A 21,273-nucleotide genomic window follows, 5' to 3' on the forward strand; every position below is an offset into this window, starting at 1 on the left:
CACACAATCTTTTATGGGGCTTGTTCAAAACATTAAATATGACCAATCAATGCATCCTCTAAGCTAGCACACCTAAAGGCGACATAGTTTTATATGACGTTTGTTACTCCCTTATATATGACACATATAGTATGAACAATTTCACCTTAAGCAATAACATTTCGTTGTTAGGTGTTTGGTTAATTATTTGGTCAGGGTTAGAAAATGTTCATGGTTACAACTAAAATACTTTCTTTGTTAAAAACACCTTCCTTCCATCAGTGCCCCCATTTAATTAAATTAAATTTGATTAAATTTATTTATTTATAAAGCGCCTTTCATACAAAAAAATAACACAAAGTGCTATACAGAAAAACAATTTTGACACATTAAAAACAGGTCTTCGTAAATAATTGACCTAACAAGCTAATTGACCTAACAAATGTTAAAAAGCACACCCGATCATAATCTCTCGCTCCCATGCACTCATGTACACACATCCACACACACTCCCACCACCACCCCCATTCCATTTAACCTCTAGTTTCTGTCTCTTCAACTGAATAATAATATGACAGTGAACATTTAGTTAATCATCTTAGTGACATCTAAACTCAACAACACATTACGTTGATCCTTTTGATATTTCCTGCTTGGGTTTAAGCTATAAAACTGCTTGATTATGTTTGGAAAATTACCTTGTTTCCAGCTAGTTAGTAGTGTATATCTCCAAAAGCCCCTCTGCTCTGACTCTGAGAAACTCCACAAATGCCATGTACACTGGAGCAGTGGGCAGCCATTCACAGCAACCAGGGAGCAGATGTTAGTGGGGTTATGGTGCCTTGCTCAAGGGCACCTTGGCTAGAAGCTGCGGGTAGATTTAGGAGGAAAGCATGTTGTTCCCTAGGAAATAGCCTCTACAAATCTAAGGTCTGATATAGTCTTGTGGTCTAGAAGTAGAATGAGAGTCTATTTCATAGAGCTGACTGTTCCTTGGGAACACTTGTTGAAGCATTTGAAAGGAAAAAGCTTAGGTATGTGGAGTTAGGGGCAGCAGCAGAGCAGCGAGGATTGAAAGTTAGGATATGTCCAGTGGAAGTAGGATGTAGAGGATTTGTTGCAAAGTCTGCTGTCTCATTGTTGAGGGAGTTGGGTGTAAGTGGACAGAGTGTGAGGAAAATAGTAATGGAAATGTCAGATGAGGCAGTAAGGTCCAGTCAGTGGATTTGGATTAAAAGAAGCAAGTCGCTGGGGCACTTAGGGTAAACAGACTCTTGGAAGAAGCAATGAAGAAATTCCAGGATATATTTAAGTGGAGGGTTTGGCCCATGTGAGCCTTTTGAAACCAGGCGGCCATTTCAGGTGAGTTGTAGGACTGTTGGGTGAGTTTTTCTGCTGAATCTACTAGTGTGTCTTGTACTGCCTCCACCTCTAGCACCCTCTTTACTTTCATTACCCTCTACCCAAACCAGGGTTTGAATCCCATTCATACTGATCTTTACCTCTTCTATTTTTACCCCCTACCCGAACCAGAGTTTGTATCCCCACCCCGCTATGACTGGTGTGTAGTTGATGAGAGGCTCGGGTAGCTGATATTAATGCATCTTGTGGAAAAAAAGGTGGTTGTTGTGGTGTGAGGAGCAGTGATGGCTGGCATTAGGGGAGTGACTCTGGGACGCCAGTGATCACTGTCTACTCTCATGGAGGTGTTGTGGGCCCAACTAGACGAAACACTGATAAAAGGAGGTTCCCATCTGATGACCCCAATGACATGTTGGTCAGCACTGCTTATTGGTCTATAGAGATTATAGAGAATTATTCACTGATTCTGGTCCATTTAAAAAAAAATACACGGCAAGCCAGTAGCTTTAATGTTGGGACTCAAAAACTTGTATATAACATTCAGCATAATAAGATTACAGATGTGCCCCTTACTCATGCCTTATACACTAACACACACATTTCCATACATAGTTTAACACTTTTTACATGCGCCTACCTTTCAAGGAAATTAGACTTTACGTATCAAGTAAAAGTGTTTAATTTTGTTGATTTTATTTCTATTAACACACTACATAGTTATCCCAGCTGTTTTAAATTATCTCTAATTCAATATCATTCTTGAGGAGCAAGTAGAAATATTCTCTAACATAACCTTGTCCTGGAAAAGGATATCTGTTTCGGGGCATTTTCTACTTTATGCAGACATAAAGGATGGTGGAACTTTTATAGCCCACCATCTTAGAGTGCAGCGAGAAAAAGCTTCTTGAGACATATCCAACCATACACATGTCAAATCAACACCAACACTAAAAGAACCTCCATTTTCACATTGGTGTGTTTGGAAAATCTTCTGCAACAAATCTAAAATGACACCTCAATGTGCATTTGCAGAAATTAAGTGAGCACACCGTGTGTGACCTGTCGAATGACGTGTAGACATTTAATTCAACTTGACGTCACTAGTTGTTAAAGCTCCTGCACGGAGACGGTACCCTTAAAAGTTTAAGTGTGAAAAACTGAAAGACATGGAATTGCAAGAAAGTTTTGACACCTGGTTAATGTGGAAATCTTGGTTTAAGAGTGTGTGGAGGGGGGAGTTTAATTTGCAGCAGAGATAGACTCTGTTGATAAAGGATGATCGACATAAATGTGCATTCTTTTTTAACATTACACATTTGAAGTTCTTTTAAATGCATCACATAATTATATCTTTTCCCCTTTAAATGTTTATGGCACACAGCTGGCTCCAACACCCCCACCCCTCCGCGACCCTAAATTAGAATAAGCGGGTATAGAAAATGGATAGATGGATGTTTCTGGCACTGACTGGAGAAAAGGTATCATCAGCTGTCTCACCTGACAAACTTGTCTGTAATAAATGTAAATAATTAGCATATTGTCCTTGCAGATTCTCTTGACATTTGTCAACTTGAATTGAATTTACAAGTTGTTAATTGTTTCACTTTTTGAATATAAAGCAATGACTTCCACACACATGATGACACACACCTCTCCAGAGAAAGCCTGTCCGTTCAGGAGGTGTTCAGAGCCCTGACTGTCTTCACTGCCAAAATGTAGCCGTATTTCCTCCAGACGATGGCTGTACGTCATCGGGCCCCCGGAGATGTTCACCAGATGCTCCTTGTCCAAACGCAGAGAAACGTGGCGACCAGTATTATACATGGTCCCTCCCACCTTGAGGAAAAACAGATTGTATGCAATTGATTACACATGTAAAGAACAACATTCCCTTGTAAAAATGTCTAATACGCTGACACACAAACATTTTTCAGTGAGTTTGCACTGCAAATGCAAACATAATCTTTGGTACTACACTGAACGACCTCTCTGGGGGAAGGTTTTTTTGTTTTTCTGGTTGCGTTTTAAATTTTTTGTAAATCTGGCTTTTTGTAAAACGTTATGTGGACATAACGTTTTTGTGAAAACAGAGGAGGGCAAAACCACTTTTTTTTTTTTTTTAAATACCCATGTTAGTGTGTTCTTTAGAGTGTGCCTTAAATATTAGTAAAACTTAAGTACCACTGAAAATGGAAATAAAGTTTCTTTCATATCTGCTCACATAGTGCACATGAAAAAAAAAGGATTATGCTGTATTTAGGGTTCAGGCTCATTACAAAAAGAAAAGAATAAGAAGTGACATTAGATCACATGACCTGTCATCTTACATCATCAATGTATAATATATTTGTACAGCAAAAAAATACATATATTATATTATGTTATATACATATATGCCTGTGTGTGTGTGTGTATAGTGTCTACATACATATATAGATATCCATTTGTTTTCATGAAAATAAAGTGATTTGTTTGTTTTGACTTCTCATGTATTTTAAAAGAAAATTGTTCTAGCATAGAGCAGTATGAGAGTAACCATGGTTACCACATTATCAAACATGCATATTTACTTTGTATATGTAGATCAGGAGATTAATTTTTTATCTTGTTTCTATTCCTTTTAAACCACAGTCCAACAGGAAGCAGATCAAAAGCACACCACAGTCTGACAAACCTCATAAATCTGGCAAATGGACTTTGAACCAAACAGTCCTGATGTGAGAACCTGAAGTAGTTACTGTTGCTTATCAAAGAAATTCTGTGAGCTCCTTATGGGGGGCTTATGAAATCAACAAGCCAAAGCTGCAAACCGAAGCCCTTTTGATGGAAAATATATAACATTGCCAAGTCTTGACACAGATACTTCAGGATTGTTATTAGAAGTGAGGTATGAGTGCAACATTTGTCAACAAACACGCAAGAGGAGACAGTAGGAAAAAATATGCAAAATGAATCACTCCCTTGTGCTTATGTTAAGATGCTTGGTCAGTTTGAGCTTCATCAACTGAATCATAATGATTTTCATCTTCCATCCATCCATTTTCTATACCTGCTTAATCCAACTGTTGGTTTGCAGGGGGGCTGGAGCCTATCCCAGCGGTCATGATTTTCATCTTGTTTTTAAAAATATTTTTTGCTTGTCAGGTCGAAAAACATCCAAAGCAGGTCCTCTCTGCAGTTAAACCTACGGCTTTTCAATACCAAATAGTTTTTAATGCCTGAATAAAATCAAACAAGTGACATGAAAGTACTGGATCTAATATGAAAAACAAACACAGGTCTCTTGGCCAGCAGTTCTGTGTAATTCCACAACTCCTCAAGCCTCAAAATATAAACTTTTTTTTACATTTTAAAATGTAAAGTAATCATAAGATTTATGAGTCTATCAGGAATGAAAGTGAAACTATGTTTCTATATGCACTTATTTTCATTTCCACTTGCAGGAAAAAAATACGGTCATGTCTTGAGATAAATCATTCGATTTTTATGAGACAGTTTTAATGAGCTTCTGCTATATGCTTTTGTTTTTTGATGGCGTGTATTTCATAGCAAGAACTACTCAGATTACACAAGAAAACTTGACCACCAATGCAGACTTGAAACCATCTGTCTATTTAGACATGTTAAATTTCAATCATGATGGATGGTTGCCTCAGCACGAGTTTGTCAGAGCAATGGCTCAGTTGTTCAGGAAGTAAAGACTTTATTTTCTGCTGAACTCTTCTTTCAGGTTCAGGTTTCAATAATATGAAGGTAATGTCTTGCATTTTCTAATGACATAGGGGTCTCTACTTTTGTTCCATCACTGCTTTCATAATCGGCAGAGCTTGCTCAGGAAGACTGACAAGAAGGGCTGAGCTAGCAAGCCAGAGAAAGGAAGGAATAGATGAAAAAAGACTGAAATTATCAGAATAAACTCACAATCAATACATTGCAAAGGGAAATGTGATATTCATCAGCACTGTAGCTGTGTTTATTTATTCATAATCTTCAGCTGTTTCAAGGTGAAACATTGATATTCAAGCCACAACTTCTAGTGGACTTCCAACGCCCTTATCTGCCTCTTTCTATCCCTTTCCTCCTCTCCTGTTCCTTCATTCCTTTTACCACTGCCTGGCTTTCAAAATGATCACTCCCTCCCTCCTCTAAACTCCCAGAGAAAGAAGTCTGCCCACACTTTGTAAATATTTTATAGATGCTCTGAGAAATCAATGATTTGAAAGGAAAAACAGGGAGAAAGAGGGAGTGATGTAAAGAGAAGATAAGTACTGTGAGCAGAAGGAGAGAGGTATGTTGAATTTAGTGGCCAACAAGGGAAAGGGCAATGAATAGTGAGTCTTTTTATATTCCCTGGCAAGGTGACAGGAGTGAGGTGAGATCCCTTGAAAAGGCCAGAAAAACTTCACATTCCTTATATATAGTATAGTTTTTTTTCTTATTTCTATTTGGCTGTTACTCTTCGAGCGGAAGTGGTTTTGTCCCTTGAATCATCAGTGATTAAAAAAAAAACTTGAAGAGCAAGCTGGTTATGAAGGACTCCAGGAGCATAGGCCATTAATATGCTTTTATTAAGTCTAAATCCAGTCATAATGGTATGTGTCCAGTTAAGAGAAAAATACTAATTTAAGGCAGAATAATTATATTATTATAGGAAGGATAAATATTGACAAGTTAATTTTTTTACTTGCATTTGTCCAAATTAACATCTGGGGTTCAGTCTCATAGCTCTCATCAGTCTTATTATAAGGAGTCAGCGGGTGGTAATTTATTGAGAGCATCTAATAAAGCAAACCCAGTTACTGGAGCAATGAGCTTCTGAGCACAGTTGTGCATTTGGCAGCTAACAAACTAGTTCCCTCATCTGTCGTAATCACTATCACTAAATGAACTAAATTGTCCCCATTATCCACATTATTATCCTTCCTCAGACATTAGCCAAAGATCAAATGCATGAAACATTCCTAATAGTGTTTATAAGAGTTTGATATGCATACTTTGCACTTGTATGGACTGTATTGTCGGGTATAACATCCTTAGCCATAGCTAATAGTGACATCTCACTATGATGATTCTCAGTCATCCAGTCGTCCATAATCATTCTAGAGGGCCATATCCTACATTTTGATTGATAGCTACTTCATATCAGTTAGTGAAAACTGGAGCAGCCTTTTATGAAGGCAGTCAAATCATCTTCAAAGACCCGAAACTCTAAAGAAACAGATGCAAGTGGTCCTTTTCTGTTAAAACAGCACAGAATGTTTGAGAAATGAAAGATACTGACACCCTCTGTCTTACAGCATCATTCTTCACTGTGTCAGCTGCCAGTCAAGTTTTGCTTTTATTTCAAATAAGTCATGAAAAGATATGTGAGACCTGAGAATTTTGAGTCTAAACTGTATTGCAATGTGTACAGTATTTATTTTAATCATACTACCCTACATGCTTTACAAATTGCTCCCTCAGGGGAATAAGCTGTTTTGAATTGTGTTGAATTTAACTGAATAGAAATGTGAACAAATTAAAACAGTCTCACACCACAATGTAAAATAGCTATGTTAATCCCAAGAAATGAAGATAAACATTCGTAGTTTTTTCCTTTAAGACCCATTATGGCCATAGCTAGAGGGAAACATGAATTCTATGATCATTTTTAAATCAGAACACATGGCACCTTTCTTAAGACTACCACATGAAGACAATTTTTTTCACTTCTTAGTTGCAATGACTTAAAGGGGAACTCTGGGAATTCCAGACGATGCAGCCACTAAATAAGGTATTATCTTTCTTTATTTCACCAACACTTTAAGACAAATGAATGAACGAACGTGTACTATTGCTCTGTTAGCACATCTACTGTTATGTGGCTATTTGCAGCTATAGGAGAGCTAACGGAGGGAATTCTACAAACACCTCTACTGGGATCACTTCATTATATTTTTCTGAAATCACCAAAAACTGCATAAACAAGTCTCGTGTCCTACTTGCTACATTAAGCAGATAAACAAACCCTCCAGTTTCACTGCATTTAGAACTCATTTCTACTAGTGATGGGAATTTTGGCTCTTTTCAGTGAGCCAGATCATATAGCTCAGCTCACCAAGAAGAGCCGGCACTTTCGTTTACCATTTTACCACTTATACCTTTCAGCCAATTCAGCCAAATTTAGCGCTGTTTTGACTGTCATTTGTATTTGAACACATATATCACTTAAATTTCAATAAATTGTCGTAGCCAATTGCATTTACAGTTGTAAAATCCCTTGTAACTCTCTAACTTGCTTGAAGAACCACTCTGCTACACAAAGCAGATAGAAAATGCCTATAACTAAGTATAGAAATTAAAATAGGACACAACTGTCAAATGCATCCAAATACTACTTCTTTTTCTGTTTTCAATCATCTTTGCATCACACTTCTCTCTCTTCTTCACTCCCCTCTCTCTTCAGCGCATCTCTCCCTCCTCATCCTCCTGTCACCGTCTCAGCACTGCTACCCCCGCCCCTCCCTGATTGGTGGTATGATCCTTGTCAATCCTCACATTATTGGTTGCACAGCATAAATGTGACACCCGTAGCCAACGCATGCAGCGCCTGCAGGTGCTTTTCCGAAAGCGAAAAGTAAAACTTTTTTTTTTTTAAAACAGAAAAAAAAACAGCTCAACAACTTAAAAGAGCCGGCACTTTGAACTGGCTCGTTCGTAACTGACACATCACTAATTTCTACATCTAAGTGTAATGAGTTTGAAATATTCTTTAATGACAAAGTTCAAGGCATTAAAAATGCAATAATTTCCACAACACAAAAAACAACTCTGCAGCCAGCTAGAAACCTAGAGCGGACACATTTCACACCTGTTACTGATAAAACAGTCGAAGAGATCATCTGCAGTCTGAGTTCATCGATGTACTGCCTTGACGAGTTGCCCACTAGATTTCTAAAGTCTGTGTTGAGCAGTTTGTTACCACAACTCGCTCATCTTGTTAACATAAAAACTGCTGTCATAAAGCCTCTTCTAAAGAAAAGCAATCTTGATGCCACAGTACTGAACAACTACCGGTCCATATCAAACATGCCATTCTTAGGCAAAGTCCTAGAAAGAGTTGTATACCAAAAGCTTACTGACTTTCTCCTGTCTAACAATGCTTTTTATAATTTCCAATCAGGCTTTAGGCCCCACCACAGCTCTGAGACAGCTCTGATCAAGGTGACAAACGATATTCGCCTGAACACAGACAGAGGCAAAGTCTCAGTCTTAGTTCGGCTGGACCTGAGGCTGCCTTTGACACAGTTGACCATGCAATCTTATTACAGAGGTTAGAAGACTGGGTGGGAATCTAATACGATAACACGCAGCTATAATGTGACACTCAGATCTACGTGTCACTGATGGCAGGAGAACACGGGCCTGTAGATACATTGTGTCACTGCATCGAACAAATCAGTGTGTGGATGCAAAACAATTTTCTCCAGCTAAACTTAGACAAAAGTGAAATTACTGTCTGTGGCCCACAGAAACAAAGAGAAAATGTTATCAATCACCTTGAGACTCTCGCTCTAAAACCTAATAATCAAGTTACAAATCTAGGGGTAATATTGGACTCAGACCTGATCTTTAAGAGCCACATTAAATCAATAACATCAGCAGCTTTTTACCATCTAAAAAACATTGCTAGAATGAAAGGAATAGTGACTAAACCAGACAGGGGCGGCTGTAGCTCAGGAGGAAGAGCAGTCGCCCACCAATCAGAAGGTCGGTGGTTTGACTCTGGCTTCCCCGGGCTACATGTCGAAGCGTCCTTGGGCAAAACACTGAACCTTCCGTTGCCTCCCGATGTATCCATCGGGGTATGAATGAAGCACGTAGTTATGTGTAGTTATGTGTAGTATCTTAAGATGTGCTGTATGTGTGTGAGTGGGTGAATGTGGCATGTAGTGTTAGAAGCGCTTTGAGTGGTCAGTTAGACTAGAAAAGCGCTATACAAGTACAAGTCCATTTATCATTTACTTAGAAAGACTAATCCATGCGCTTGTCTCCAGCAGGTTAGACTACTGTAACGGCCTGCTCACTGGGAGTAAACAAGGTGAGGCTGTGTTTCAGTTTTATGCTCCTAAAATCTGGAACAGTCTTCCAGAAGATGTGAGACAGGCCTCAAATCTGACAATGTTTAAATCCAGGCTGAAAACAGTTATTTTTGGCTCTGCATATGACAACTGAAAGTATTTTATCTGCACTCTTTGCTTTTGATTTAATTAATTAATAATTATTTTTTATGTTTTAATGATTTTATTTGCCTTCTTGTGATTTTATGTAGCTGTTAAGCACTTTGAATTCCCTTGTGTATAAATTGTGCAATTGTGCAACACTTGCCTTGCTTCGCCTCACCTTGCCTTGCCTATACTGTTACAAGACAACATTTTTGACATTTAGGTAAATGTATCTATTACAGTTTTTAGAATATAACGTTTCTCAGCATAATCTGCAGGCAGAAGTAATACTTTAGGTAGTGGAAACATTTTTCAAGGCAGTTTTTCTGAAGTATAAGAGCTACATAAGCAATACAACTGTAGCTTATTTAAAAAGAAAATATTTCAGTCATTAGATCAAGTAAGAGCACAGCACTTACTCACTATGTTTAGATAATCTAAAACCAAGCAGATTGGCAACCAGTCCAGGGTGTACTCCGCCTCTCGCCCGATGACTGCTGGAATAGGCTCCAGCCCCCTCACGGCCCGACTGCTGGATTAAGCGGGTATAGAAAATGGATGGATAGATGGATAAAGCAGAGCAGGACTAGCAAGAATAATCTTAAATAAATTATTGCTAGATTATTTAATCGGCTGCTGAAAATAGTCACAAATAAATTCACTTAATCTTCCTGCTGGAAGAATGTTTGATTGAACTTTACAGTGTTCAGCTGATTTTGAAATTGCCTATCATGCATAGGAATTAAGCTTTTTTCATGTCATGTCACAGTCTTCAATAGCTGGGCAAAGTAACAAAAGCCTAACTTTTTAATTGTCTGTTTATTGCAGACTAAAAACTTTTTAAAGTATAGTTATGATAGACAATGTGCACCCATCCCATCTGTGGGAAGACTCAGATCTCTATGTGTACTGAACATGGGAGAGTAAACATAACATTTTTAGAAAGCAATCCTATTCAAAAGGTATCCGTTCGACTCCAAGACCCATGTAAAATCATCAATCCATTTTCTATACCTGCTTAATCTGTCGGCTCGGGGCTGGAGCCTATCCCAGCAGTCATCGGGCGAGAGGCGGGGTACACCCTGGACAGGTCGCCAGTCCATCACAGGGCCACAGAGACAAACGAGACAAACAACCACACACAGGCTCACACTCACTCCTAAGGACAATTTTAGAGACCCCAATTAACCTAACATGCATGTTTTTGGACGATGGGAGGAAGCCGGAGTATCCGGAGAGAACCCACGCATACACAGGGAGAACATGCAAACCATGTATAACCAGAAAATGTTAATTGTAAAACTTACATCAAAGAGTCCACTTTGTGTAAGTGTTTTTTTCTTTCCAGAGCAAACAAGCATTGTCGAGTGTGAGAGTTTGTGTCAGGGTAAATGGCTGGAGGCTGGCTCAGAAGACGTGAGTACTGAAGTGTGGTTGGGTCCATAGAGACAAAGAGAGTAATCGCGTTTGTGTATTACAATGAAACCAAGATGTGGAACAGCTGCTACAAGAGCATGTACTGAGGAAAACTGCATTTCTGTTCTAATTGGTCATTCTTTCATCTCTTGGATCAATAATCCCAGCACAAGAGAGCCTAATGTATGTCATGCAACCTTGCAAATGACCAGATTTAAAAGTGGTGATTTTGAAAAGATAAACAGAACTCAGATGGAACACAAAAGCAATGTTAGAAGAGTCACTGAACATATTAAAATCCTCTGTAATTAAATGAAATTTCAAATCTCAGAGACGAGGCAAAAAGATCACATTTAACCACATTTAGCCAGCTGGTTGCAGCTGCACTTGGAGAATAAATCAACAAACCTTCGAGTAAAAGTGGCTTACTTCGTTTTGTCATGTTTCTGCTGCAACAATTACCAGTCAGTCAATGTGGTGGAAAGCTTGCAAGCAAAGGAAAGGCACTATATTCCAATCTTCTTTGCCATTAGTCTTTGGAGTTTCGACACTTCTGCAAGTGATGAAGTAATTATTACAAGCGACTTCATATTTTCATACTGTTTGGTGAATGTATTTGAGAAAACCACTTGGTTTTGTGCTCTATTCATCAAAAACAAGTCCAGCCTGTCAGATGAGCAGAGGCTGTGTGTTGCCTGTATATTGGACTTTGATTAACACCGTTGTACGACAATCAACAAAACCACTCAGAGCTGTCCAACTCATCTCATGTTTCAGCATTAGACTGTAATACTGCTTATGAATCTTTTATGCTAATGACTTGCAAACATCATTAGGAAAAGCTAAACTCTCTGCACTCTGCACTGTCTTTTGTTGATAGTATTATAATAATCAGCATAATTCTAACTAACTAAAAAAATCATAGAAGCCTGAAACTGAGGCTTGTATGTCTCCAGCTGTAGTGTTGAGCTCCATGTTCAAAAAATATTTTTAAACATACCATAAACATAAACAATGTAGTTTGTGGTGATTCAATCCATACACTTTGTGCTGCTGCCCGTATATTCCCTAAAACACCATGATTTTGCTAGAAAGAGTTTGTGCTCCAGTTTCACAAAAGTTAGGTTTCATTAAAACTGTAGCGCTCTGGTGTTTTTTAAAATGAAATAATATATTTTTACTTAAGATTTGTTTACTTATGCCCATCATTTACTTATTATTATGCCCTACATTACAAGCATTACAACAGCCCACACAAATTTACAGTATTGAGCAAACATTGTGAGCCATACTTCATTTCTTTCTATTTTATTTACAAACTGTCTGACTTTCTTTTAAACTTTCAAAGTTCTCATGAGCAATAGTTCTCCAGGCATTCTGAAAATCTTTAATGCCTTACCATGCAATCTTTATTACATAAACACAAGCAAACAGTGGAAATATGTTAAGCAGTGACTGAAAAAAAACAACCAAAGAAAAATAAATAAAAAGAAGTAAAGTCCATTTAGAAAGCACTAGGTGGACAGTAGTTGAACTTGGATCTTTAGACTGACAGTTGTGTGGACAAACCCACCACAAATCCCTCTGACCTCCAAATGTGGACTTATTTGCTTGTTAAGTCTGAAAAACTCTCCCTTTGAGAAAATTTCACACGTTCAAACAATATACTGAGTGGCACAACTAGTAAAGATAAAACAACATATTAGACTTGGTAGAAAACTTTGGCATGAATACTTACTTACCAAACACCTGTTTGCAATTTCTTGTCCACATTGGTCATTACATAGCCTATTCTACCATAACCTGAGGCTCTACCGCCTAAAAACAGGAATGACAGATACAATATTCCCTTTATAGCTCTTTAACAACAATTAAGTTTACAAGTAAATGCAAGTTTACTAAGTACTCTAACACATTAGTTTGTTATTCCCAACACAGTTCAAGAGATCAGACACGTGATCAGTTTAGGACTTGATTGTCTGGCTTCAACTTGACTGCTTTGAAAAGTGTAACTCTTTTCAACTTTCCATGACGACAAAGACATGCAGATCCATGCAATAGATCCATATTTCAATTTGAAAATGGAAGACTCATAAAATTCAAAATGAACTAGAAGTGAGATCTTTGTTGCCCATATGTGTGTATCCTGCTTTACTCACTGACTTCAGGACTATTACTGCCTGTAAGCTTCCTCAAGTTTTGTTGCCTTTGGCCAACTATTTGAAACTTTCAGATGTGCAGGCCCCAGCCGACCTCAATTCTAAATAAATCCTCACCATCCTCACTTTTTTGTAAATTACAGTGGCATTCTGAATGGACCAGGTAATATTCAATTTGCACTTTTAAAACTAAACACATTCAATTCAGTTCAGTTTTATTTATATAGCGCCAAATTACAACAAATGTCATCTCAAGGCACTTAAATAATATAGTCCAATTCAAGCCAATTGAAGTTCAAGTCATTGTAATCATAATCCAATCAAATTCAATTAATTATTTAAAAAAAATCAAATTCATTCATATAGACCCAATTAAAAAACAATATCCTAGCTAGGGAAACCAACAGATTGCACCGAAACTTGTCTTCAGTCCAATCTCCCGTCCTGAGCGTGCCTGCGGTGACTGTGGAAAGGAGCGACTCCCTTTTAACAGGAAGAAACCTCTGGCAGAACCAGACTCAGGAAGGGTGGCCATCCATCTTGACCAGCTGGGGTTTGAGAAGACAAAAAAGAGGGGGGGATACCTATATACAATTTAATGACCACAATAACGTCACCTGAACATGATATCATTTGAGAAATTAAACGGGGGGAAACAGTGAGGAAACGTGTGACAGATGAGGTCCCCCAGCAGTCTGGCAACTTAACTACAGGATGTTTCAGGATTACCTGAGCCATCCATAACTACAAGCTTTGTAAAAAAAAAGGAAAGTTTTAAGCCTAATCTTAAAAGTGGAAAGGGTGTCTGCTTCCTGGACATTTACTGGCAGATTATTCCACAAGAGAGGGGCCTGATAACTGAAGGCTCTGCCTCCCATTCTACTTTTAGAAACTCTGGGAACAACAAGTAAACCTGTAGTCTGAGAGCGAAGTGCTCTGTTAGGAAAATATCTTACAATGAGATCTTTAAAATATGATGGAGCTTGGTCATTAAGAGCTTTATATGTGAGGAGGAGAATCTTAAATTCTATTCTGAATTTAACAGGGAGCCAATGAAGAGAAGCTAAAACTGGAGAAACATGATCTCTCCTGTTAGTTCTCATCAGAACTCTGGCTGCAGCATTTTGGATCAGCTGGAGGCTTGTCAGAGAATATGTGGGACCGCCCAATAATAAAGAATTGCAATCTTACAAGAATTACAAGAAGTCCAGTCTTGAAGTAACAAATGCATTGACTAGTTTCTCTGCATCACCCTGAGACAGGATGTTCCTGATTTTAACAATATTACAAAGGTGAAAGAAGGCAGTCCCAAAAATCTGTTTTATATGCGAGTCAAATGATAAATTCTGGTCAAAAAAAGGTTCCTCACTGTAGAACTAGAAGCCAAGGAAATGCCATCTAGAGTAACTATATGAGTATCATCAGCATAGCAATGGAAATTTATGGCATGCTGTCTAAAAATGTTACCTGATGGAAACATGTATAAAGTAAAAATAACCAGTCCAAGCACAGAACCCTATGGAACTCCATGACTTACTCTGGTGTGTGAGGAAGATTCTTTGTTTACAAGAGCAAACAGAAATCTTTCAGACAGATATGACTTAAACAAGCCTAATGCAGTTCCTTTAATCCGAATAACATGTTCAAGTCTCTGTAATAAAATTCTGTGATTGACCGTCTCATATGCAGCACTGAGATCAAACAGGAGAAGCACAGACACAAGTCTGCTATCAGAGGGTAAGAGGAGATCATTGGTAACTTTCACCAGTGATATTTCTGTGCTATGATGCACTGTGAATTCTGACTGAAACTCTTCAAACAGATTATTTCAATGCAATTGATCACAAAGTTGAGCTGCAACTATTTTTTCAAGAACTTTAGACAAAAAAGGAGATTGTATAATTAGCCAACACTAATAGCCAACACTAATAAACCAATAATATTTTTTTTAAAGTAAAGATTTAATTACAGCAACCTTAAAAGTCTGAGGTACGTATCCTGTCAACAAAGACCGATTGATCAAATCCAATATGGAAGTGTCAATTAATGGGAAAACCTCTTAGCACTGTCTAGTTGGGATTGGGTCTAAAATACAAGTTGATGGTTTAGAAGAGACTATTGCTGTTGTTAGCTCAGAGAGCTCAACTGGGCAGAAGCCGTCAAAATACAAATCAGGTTCTAAAGATACTTCTAAAGCTGCTCTACTTGATGATACATCAGTGATAATAGTGGAAAGGATTCCATTAATCTTCTCTCTGATAGAAACAGTTTTATTGATAAAGAATCTCATGAAATCATAACTGCAGAGGAATACATAGCTCAACAGAGCTCAGACTCTTTGTCAGCCTGGCTACAGTGCTGAAAAGAAACCTGGGATTGTTCTTATTCTCTTCTACATTTGTTACCATTATCGCTAAAGGAGGCAGAGGAGTAAATAAAACATCTGACACACAGGACTGGTAAGCTAGAGAACCAGACACAGCTAATAAAGACTAAAGATCTGTAAGAGTGAGTGTTAGAATAGAACAAGTATGTGATATAGTTAACTATGCAAAATGTGTAAATTATAGGGAGAAATAAAGTGATTATTATTAATCCAAGGAACGGTCCACACGAGTACGCAGCCTCACCCAATACTCGTTTTGAAAAAAGTCTCCGTAAACACGGAGTCATTTCCAGAATTATCTACGTCCACACAGATTCACTGGAACCGACCCAAACCACTGTCGTACATATGCCAGACCTGTATATGCCGCTGTAACGCCGCCACACCAATACACTAAAGCTGTAAGAAAAGCCATGGAGCATGCGTATAAAGGCATAGACATTTAAATAATCTTTATAGTATATAGTACAAGCCTGTAGTCCACCATTGTTCTTGTTGTTATGACCATAGACATTATAAAGTTTGGAAAAATACAAATACAATGGACTTGTTAAAGTTTTATTCTTTATATGTCTATGGTAATGACGCGTCTATAGTGACAGCGGCCGAGGTTAATGGTTAGAGAGGTGGGGCTTATACGTAATCTTCTCAAAAAATCTGAAAAACAGATATCAGGTAACTGCTCTACTCTGTCTCTGCTCGTCATTGACTACACTTTCACAACCAACCTACCAGACTGTATACATCACAAATAACTTCCTGTACAATCTTGTCTAGCCTGTAAGTAGTTTGATCTATCTAAATAAAGCCTAAAGAAACACCAGCATAAAAGTCACCCACATTAAAAGATAAAAATAATTAATTCTCATGTAGTAGATTAAACTGTGATATTTCATATCCAAGGTTGGAAAAACTTGGAAAAACACAGGAAATACTGGTTGGATACAGTTTTATTGCATGTAGGCATTTCTCTGTGAACACAGACCTAAGACATGGTAGCAGCCACACCACTGTACTGCAGTGCAATGTGGGCCTGTGAGTTGCCTGTATGTTATGGCTTCTTTCGTGACCATGTGCTTTTCCTGTAACCGCTCTAACACACCTCATTTTGTCCAAACAACATTGGCGATCTTTTAATTAGTTCCAAGAAGCTTCCTGGAGCGATGGAGCTGAAAAGAACAATTGAACTGCATGCTTGCCCTCCTTTAACAGATAGTGGCAATCAAAGTGCACTCCAACATTAGAGGTAATAACTTGGGGAAGATAAACAAGTCATAAAAAAGGAACTGACACTGTGGGGCAGGCATGGCAGTAGCAGGAATGTACAGTAATGGAAAACATTAGCAACAAGCTGGTAATGAGAAAACATAAGGAACATCATCATTATCTGAACACACAGATCAATAGAGTAAATAACCTTTTTATTACAAGAAGAATTCTTCACTAACTACTGTATATGTTCAGCGATTAGGGTGCAGTATTTTTGTGGAACATTTTAAATAAAAAAAAAAGCTACCATTAGTGAATGGAAAAAGGTTTCGGGATATAGATGTTGCACATAAACAGAAAATTGGTTTGAATGTTGTTTTAATGCCTGCCTTAAATTTCATTGGTTGTCTTAATGTTGTAAATGGTGATGAGCAACATAAACATTTTGGACAATGACTGTGAAGTGCACATATTATTTAGTAACTGCTACATGGATTTTAGCATGTCCTTTAAAGGCCCACAGCTGTCAACAGAGGGTGGCTATAGCTCAGTACGAAGAGCAGTCGCCCATCAATCGGAAGGTCGGTGGTTTGACTCCGGCTTCCCCGGGAAGGACCCCACGTTGTATGAATGTTAGACAACGTTGAATGTTAGAATGTATGAATGTTAGACAGCACGTAGTGATAGACTTATAGACTTGCTGTATGAGTGTGTGTGAATGGATGTGGCACTTTGAGTGGTCAGTTAGACTAGAATCGTGGCCACATTCATCATTCAATGATGATGACTGCTACTCTTTCACTGAGCTCACTGAGACAAACAGAAAGTGGCATAGATAGAGATAGGATGTGTGGCAGGAGGGAAGTGGAAGAAAAAAAGCTGTAATGAATTAAACACAAGTAGGGCTGTGTGGATTGCAGCTCAGTGACGTTGTGGACTCACAACTCAAGGCAGTTCTAGTAATGTTACATAATGAGAAAGATTCAACACAGATCTGAAACATTAGTAAAAAAAATTCTAGCGAATGTGCTGTCCTCACTCAGGAAAATACAGCTACAGTTTTTCCAAATAACCCTGTTAAAAGACAAGAAAGCAGATACCGAGAGATACCACAAAATCTTGCATTGTGATCATTGAAAATGTTTTTTAGGGTTTAGTACAAAAAACAGTGCTTAGTTTTATTGTGCTTAGTTTTGTATAACATGTTGTAAAGTCATATCTATAGATGTCTATACCTGTTTCAACTAATCAACCTTTAGGGCAAAGTGAAATTCGGTGAGTTTCAAATTCAGACTGCAGATTTTAGAACACACCATTGCTGGACAGCCCCTAAATGTCTTTGCCTGAGTGCTGGAGAAGATATTTTGGGCATTTCTGTGTTTCAGTGGATGGATAATTATGGATTTAATGACAAGGAACAATTGTAAAAACTGTTAACTTTATTATCATTAATGATAGAGGAGAAGTCAGGGATTCACCAATATTCTAAGGAGCTATCCTCAAGGGACAACCCAAAAGACACACTGCAACTATATTAAAGTGAATCTTGATGATTGGCTCAAACAATGTCATTACACTTTTGGCAAAAGACAGAGATGTGAAAATATTCTACAGTCTAAACAACAGAAGGTTTAGATTGCAGTGAAATAGTAGACCTCATTTACACTTAAATAAGGCCTGTTATTAACAACTGCAGTAAGACCTGAACTGTTTTTTTTTACTTATCACATTTTTTGTGGTTCTACAGGTATGACCAGACAGTTCTGTGCCTAAAAAGTACACTGAGCAACAAGATTCAATATTAATATAAGAATAGTTTGCAGCAAGATTTTTATGTGGATACATGTGTGTGCCAGTTGCACGTGTTTGCCAGTTTATCAAAATTTAAGCTAATGATGGATGCTAAAGTATGAGCAGACAATAGTGGTGGTGGCTCAATTAACAGTTGTAAAAAATTAAATGTGTATTTGGGAAACAGGACAAGTTACCTACTTTGTCAATGAGGTATGATGATGTACTTTTGCCCAAAATTGTTCAAATGGGTCATATTCAAAGGTAATAACAGATTTAATCAAATCCATTGTTGCCCTTATAACTTGCTTAATTAAAATCAATTTAATTTTGAAACACTCACTCACTACTGCATTGTTGTTACAATCAAACATATATGTTCACTATTCACTTCAGTAAATTTAGAATTATACAATTTCTAAAGTTTTATAACATAGTTCTAGTTACTATAACATTAATCTCCTGCATTACTTGTGTGTCGTAATGTTTTTAAAGTTGAGAAAGATCAGAGAGCAGCAAGAATAGTGGTTCATTCTTGTGTGCTGGTGTACAAATCCAATGTCCAGGCCTCTCTCATCTGAGAATGTTAAAAATAGGCTGTTAAACTCAAAGGGCGGAGAGAGAAGCACTTGATTAGACCATGTAAAACATTAGGAAATCAATCAGGCTCTAGTACTCCAGAGACCTCATTTATGAAAATGTACTTGGATTCCATTTCTAACCTTATAAAAGACCAAATGTACATTAATGCTCATCTCAGGGCTTTTTTCTTCTAGATTTTATTTCTGAACTGTTGTTGGACTTTCAAAATAAACACAATCAAATTTAAATATATAAGTGAGATCAATGAGTGATCAATAATAAAAATAGTCATTACACATTTACATCAGTCCCACAAGGATGATTGTTCACGTGTCCAAAACATAGAGGTATCATGATCTATTGCTGTCTGTCTGAGGAAGACAAAGCATGAACCAGTGACAGTGAGTTGGTAGATAAGATTGAGCTATTCTGATCATCGAACTGTCAAGACTTAGAGCCAGGGAACTTGTAGAATCTTTGCCTTGGGAAGTGAAAGAAGATGTCATGGCCATTTTATACCTTGACAGAGATCTCCATTGCTCTCAGCCCCAAAACATCCCATAAAGGATGAAGCACCAAAAAACAAAAAATAGCACAGGCGAAAAGCACAGACATCAACTGCATTGGTCAGTCTTTATTATATCAACACTCAATTCACTCCGCCACAAAGCAGTTTTTTGTGTATTTTGTCTTTTCCTCAGCAGAGTAAAGCTCAAGGACCAACAACAGCGCCAACATAACTATGAGCAACTTCCACATGTTTCTGAAACCGCACCCAAGTGGCAGAAAAATGTTATTACAATGAAGAGCCTGCAGAGATCTGGTTCAGCCCTTAATATATTTTGATCAGTGAATATAAACCCTAGTCAGTGTACATAAACTGTAAACAGTCACATTAAAGACTGTCTTATTACACAAAACATGCTGAAGATTTCAAAGAATATGCAAGATTGTAAATGTGTGTAAATTATGTTGTAAAAATGAATGTGTTTTAGCCCTAAACATGTTTGTCTTCTAACCCTAACCAAGCGGTTTTGATGTCAAGCCCTAACCAAGTGATGATAATGGACTGTACATGTATAGTGCTTTTCTGGTTAATCTGACCACTCAATGTGCTTTCACACTCACCCATTCACTCACACACTCATACATTGCCTATAATTGGCAACCTTGGCTATCTGCCTCAGTAGGCAATGTGGGGTTCAGTGACAGTTTGACATGTGTTTGGAATTGAACCATCCGATTGGCATGACTGCTCTTCCTCCTGAGCTACAGCCACCCCCCTGCTAATGATGTTAACATAGCCCAAACAGGGAAAAAGTTTCATCATTATATGTAGTGTTCACATGTAATCAGGACAACAAGCAAAATCTTTTAAGTTAATGTTGTGTTATAAGAATTAGCTGTTTTGATTAGCTGTTGCCTAATCATGATCAGTGACCAAATTTCTAACCTTATCCAAGTGCATAATCAAAGTTATCCTACAATTGTTATCATGATTGTTATATATTGGTCTTGCTCTCATGTTACATGAAGCCAAGAGAACTATGTGTTGCTGGCCCATCTGACTACCTCCCCTCCTTTCTCCTTATGAGGACGGTATCACTTCTTAAATAAATGACTTGAGAGGGATGTCTGATTTGACGCGAAGACACTTATATGAGTCATATTTCCCTCCTGCTGCTTGTAGGGCCTGTACTTTACAGGCACGCTGTCATTGGTCATACTTAAGGACATGAACAAACAGTCTCTATGCTTGCTTCAATTTGAGGACTTGTTGCACATTCTCTGTATTCGCACTGGTATAATCCTATTTGATTGTATGATTTGTCCATATGACAATGGGCAAGACTAAACCCACAAATGCTCCTAGCAGCCAGAATGTAATAGAATACAAACAAAATCCATGATGATACATGTTTACTTTCAGTAATTCTCTAGATTGTTGGCTGTTGAGATAAGGCTGCACATGAATACTGATCAAGATGCTTTGGGCTCTTTTATTGTGGCGGTACAACAGCTTCCTTGAAAACAGGTATCATTCTATCTATCTATCTATCTATCTATCTATCTATCTATCTATCTATCTATCTATCTATCTATCTATCTATCTATCTATCTATCTATCTATCTATCTATCTATCTATCTATCTAAAAAAAATTTGACCAGCTAAGCGTGGTTTCA

General features: G+C 37.8%; 1 protein-coding gene across 1 annotated transcript in view; it reads right to left on the bottom strand.

Annotated features, from left to right (window-relative positions):
- Positions 1–21,273, bottom strand: part of ca10a (carbonic anhydrase Xa) — a 352,613-nt gene that overhangs the window by 40,375 nt on the left and 290,965 nt on the right. Inside the window, exon 4 of the mRNA XM_072373770.1 lies at positions 2,992–3,177. Coding sequence (XP_072229871.1) covers positions 2,992–3,177 — 186 coding nt within the window. The remainder of the gene's footprint in view (positions 1–2,991; positions 3,178–21,273) is intronic.

Source organism: Leuresthes tenuis, unplaced genomic scaffold (assembly GCF_036924035.1).
Source record: "Leuresthes tenuis unplaced genomic scaffold, fLeuTen1.0.hap1 SCAF_20, whole genome shotgun sequence".
Lineage (NCBI taxonomy): Eukaryota > Metazoa > Chordata > Actinopteri > Atheriniformes > Atherinopsidae > Leuresthes > Leuresthes tenuis.